This window comes from Acomys russatus, chromosome 13, assembly GCF_903995435.1.
Source record: "Acomys russatus chromosome 13, mAcoRus1.1, whole genome shotgun sequence".
Lineage (NCBI taxonomy): Eukaryota > Metazoa > Chordata > Mammalia > Rodentia > Muridae > Acomys > Acomys russatus.
In genome coordinates, this window is record NC_067149.1 from 56,387,005 (window position 1) to 56,391,561 (window position 4,557).

Here is a 4,557-nt window from a genome sequence, read left to right on the forward strand (position 1 = left end):
TAGCACATGAGAAGTCAGCATTTCCTTCAGTTTCATAGAAGATCAAACTGCTGGATGGAAGGTATGCAGAGTCTGGATGACGTGGACTTGAGCTCTTTGGGAAGAAAATAAACAAGATTTTCATGAAGAAATTATGAATCATATCATGTGAAATTTAGATGTTTCCTAGTCAGTAATGTGTACATGTAATTTTAAAAGAATGAATATTTTTTAATTTTTGATAACCAATATATAAAGCTTTTAAGTTGAGCAGTGATACTATAAATTGATTTATGTTCTCACAGACAATGAAGAACAAGCATTTGTTTATCTTTGAAATCACCTTATTTGTGGAAATAGTAACAGGAACCTTAGGAAATGGATTCATAGCAGTGGTTAATATCATAGACTGGGTCAAGAGAAGAAAAGTCTCTGCAGCAGACCAGATTCTCACTGCTCTGGCTCTTTGCAGACTCAGCTTGGTGTGGTCTGTGCTCATTTGTACATTGTTTTTCATATTGTGCCCACATTTGTTTATGAGTTCAGAAATGCTTACAGCGATGAGTATTATCTGGATAATGAACAACCATTTCAGCATCTGGCTTGCTACCAGCCTCAATGTCTTTTATTTTCTCAAGATAGCAAATTTTTCTAACTCTTTTTTTCTTTACCTAAAATGGAGAGTTAAAAAAGTGATTTTAATGATGCTAATGGCATCTCTGATTTTCTTGATTTTAAACATTGCAATTGTAGAGACATGTAGTCATTCCTGGTTTGATGTGTTTGAAGGAAATATGTCTTATAGTTTGAGTGATTCACCACAATTTCTGAGAGTTCTCTTATTCACCAACTCATCCAAGGTTTTCTTAATGGCCAATTTATCCCATGCTTTTTTACCCATCAATTCTATGTTCATGTCTATCCCCTTCAGTGTATCACTGGTAGCTTTCCTCCTGCTCATCTTCTCCCTGTGGAAGCATCACAAGAAGATGCAGACCATTACCAAACGACCAGGAGATATTAGCACCATGGTCCATGTGAAAGCCATGCAAACTGGGTTCTCTATTTTGCTGCTGTATATGATATATTTACTTTTTATTGTCATAGGAATTTTGAGCCTTGGATTTATGGGGGAAATAGTGACAATTTTATTTGACTACTTTTCTGCATTAGCTTTTCCTATAAGCCACTCGTTTGTTCTAATTCTGGGAAACAGTAAGCTAAGACAAGCCACTCTGTGCTGCAGTGTCTGAAGAATGAGTCCAGTGATAGGAACATGGTGGGTCACTGACAAATTCCAAAGTTAATCATGAGAAAGCTCGAGGGTGATCAATTCATAGAAATGAGTGATCTGATTGGGGAAAAGGAAAATGTGGTGCTCCTGAGCTCGATGGGGTTATACAGAAGATGGGAGAGGAGGGTAAAGGGGAAGAGCAGTATATAAGTTATCTCATGAGGGAAATGGTAAAGAGAGAGCATTTTAGACAATGAGGAGGGAGGTAAAAACAGGAGGAGGAGGAGGTGTTTCCTCAGGGGGCTGATACCCCAAGAACATTCCTAAAATAATGCCCTCGTCTAGCTGTGTGCTTATCTGTGCTTAATGATTTTCAGGCAAGGCTTTCAAATAGTGGCCAAATGAAGTTAATTTTAGGATTTTCCTAAAAAGACTTAGACATAATTTTTCTCAGTAAAAGACATAAAATGAATCATAATGCAGAAAATCCCCAAGAATGTAACAAACAGAGATGAAAACCTAAAAGTTAGAAACAGAATAACAGTGATTGCAGCATTCGGATCAGATTTGCTCGACCGGTGTCAAGCAGCTGTGCTGGGTTCTTGACTCTCACCTTTTCCACTGAACATGGTTATGCCAATACACCTAGCTACCATTGTATTGTTTCACTTCCTTCATTGCATTAGTACCAGGACAAGGTTAGCTGTATTGCAAGGTGGACACACAATGTTTATGTTATGCTTGAAGAAAACACACACACACACACACACACACACACACACATACAAACATATAAAATTTAAGATAAATGTTATGACAAACTTGTAAGATTAGAAATAAGAAAGAAAATAACATTGTTGAAAATTCAAATAATCTATATGCATATGAAAATAGTTTTTAGAATCATATTCAGAGGCTACACAATTAACTAATTTACTTAGTTAGTTGGTTAGTTAGTTATTTGGTATTAGAGTCAGTAGTCTTACTATTTAGCCTTGGTTGGCTTGGAATTTACTATGTAGATAGGTTGACTGTGAACTCAGAGATCTCCCTGCCTCTGCCTCTCAAGTGCTAAGATTAAAGGTATATACCACTTTTGATGTCTATGACTGCTATGTGAATAATCTTTCTGTATTGCTAATTTGAAATTAAGAATTTGCAGAGTCTATTTATCATTATTAGGTAAATATTATTGGTTTACATATAATTAAAAATAATTTTCGTAATTATAATTACATAATTTCCTCCTTCTTTCCTCCCTCTAAACTCTTCCGTATACTCCTCTTGCTGTTTTTCAAATTCAGGGCCCCCATTTTTACTATGTTGTTGTTGGCAGTGATTGTGGAAACGGTGATGTTGGTGGTGGTGGTGGTGCGTGTCTGTGTGTGTGTGTGTGTGTGTGTGTGTGTGTGTGTGTGTGTGTGTGTGTTTATAACCTGGTCAGTCTGTATGGCATTACTTGTATATACGCTTCAGGAATGACCATTTGCTATTAGATAACCAATTGGTGTGTTTTTCCCTGGAGAAGACTATTTCTCCCTCTTTCAACATTCCTTAGTTGTCTGTACTTCTTTTTCTGGGGTTGGGCCTTGTAAGCTTTCATCCGTCCATGTTAGCATGATTACCGGTATGGTTCTTCAATTCAGATTTAGTAGGCCCTGTTGGTAAAACTTTATGGGTATAGTTTCTGACATGCCTAGGGAAATAATCTCACATCAAACACCCTCTTCCTCAGTATCTTACAAATTTCCATGCCACCTTTTCCTGTAACGGTTCCTGAGTTGTAGATTTATGGGCTTCACAACCTGCATTTTGATTGGTTGTTGTTTTTTGTAATGGCCTTTGACTGTTACAAAGACAATTTTCATAGATGAGGGGGTGAAGACTTACTGGTAATATGTTAGAATAGAACATAATTTCATGAAATTGGTGAAATTGTTAACATAATTAGATTCAGATGTTGTGACACAGAAAGAAGAACATGGTCATAAACTCTATATACAATGTTAAATCTTCAGTAAGAGAGAATTCTATATGTTTTAAAATATATATCTTTTGCTTATTTGCGTAAGACCATCCTTGTCCTTGGAATAGATTTTCTTGCTGTTCTACTACCGTTAATTTATTTCTTAATTCAATCAATAAACATAAATTCATGTTGAACATATCACATGTGTTTGATATATTTTTATAAAATTTAGAATCCGTGAAATGAACATTTAGAGTCCGTAACATATAAAATGGTAAGATAGATGTTCATAGCTATAATCTATATCTTCACAACATTTTAATATTCATATTCTCATGTAAAGGAACAAAACAAATCTGGTTTTACTTACTTTTAGTTGTCTTACAAATTACTAATTTTAGGTTCTTCTTGGGAGACAATACATCATCAGTCTTACAGTTGTTTTGATGCAGGTAACACATCTGCCTTTTGTTTTATGATGATAATGGAATCCTAGGTATCTTTTCAGGAATTTGAAAGCTGTTTCTGATGAAAACATAAGGTCTTTACTGAGACCTGTGCCATGACTCACAGAACAGGTCCTGTAGGATGGTATGGGAAAAAGTTTCAGACTCATGTACATAAAAACTGGGTTCAGCAGGTTGCCAAGAAGAGACTTGATACCCTATGAGCATGTACAGGGGGAGGTAATCCCCCTCAGGAACAGTCATAGGGGAGGGGAATAAGGGGAAAATGGGAGGGAGGTAAGAATGGGAGGATACAAGGGATGGGATAAACATTGAGATGTAACAAGAATAAATTAATAAAAAAAACATACTTCATAGATGTCTCTACCTGCACGATAAACTCTATAATAAAAATTAAATTACCTACAAAAAAAAAACTGGGTTCAGGTGGGATGTGCACATTCTGATCAGAATGCAAGAACCACCACTGCTACATGGATTTCAGCATACTAACTATGTACCAACCAGGGGGAGGCATTACCTAGTCTTTGTAATATTGTCTGTAGGTGAACAATCTCAGGCTGTAAACATCCAGGAGAAGGTAAGTGCACTTGCTACATCAGTACACACTAGTCTCTCATATTCAAACTCATGTGGGAGACTAATTTTTAGCTTTCATGGTTTCCAGAGTGGCTGCCCCAGACTGGATTCCCACCAACAGTAAATAACCATCCTCCTCTACATAGTTCACCATCATTTTTTGTAATCTGTCAGCAGGACAAGGACTGCTCTTTCTCTAGCTTGTTTCTCTAGCACTGCTACGTAAGGGTCAATAGCAAAGAAATCCAAACTGGTTTCTGAAATGTCAGAGATAGCTATGTTTTGATTTTCTCATTATAACAAGCATCTATCACTCTATCTAACTACTC

At 36.4% G+C, this 4,557-nt stretch overlaps 1 protein-coding gene across 1 annotated transcript; it reads left to right on the forward strand.

Annotated features, from left to right (window-relative positions):
• The first annotated feature begins 272 nt into the window (after window positions 1-272).
• LOC127196885 (taste receptor type 2 member 123-like) lies at window positions 273-1,232 on the forward strand. The gene has a single exon (XM_051154624.1). It carries the CDS (start codon window positions 273-275, stop codon window positions 1,230-1,232), a length of 960 nt encoding a protein of 319 aa, XP_051010581.1.
• The last annotated feature ends 3,325 nt before the right edge of the window (window positions 1,233-4,557 follow it).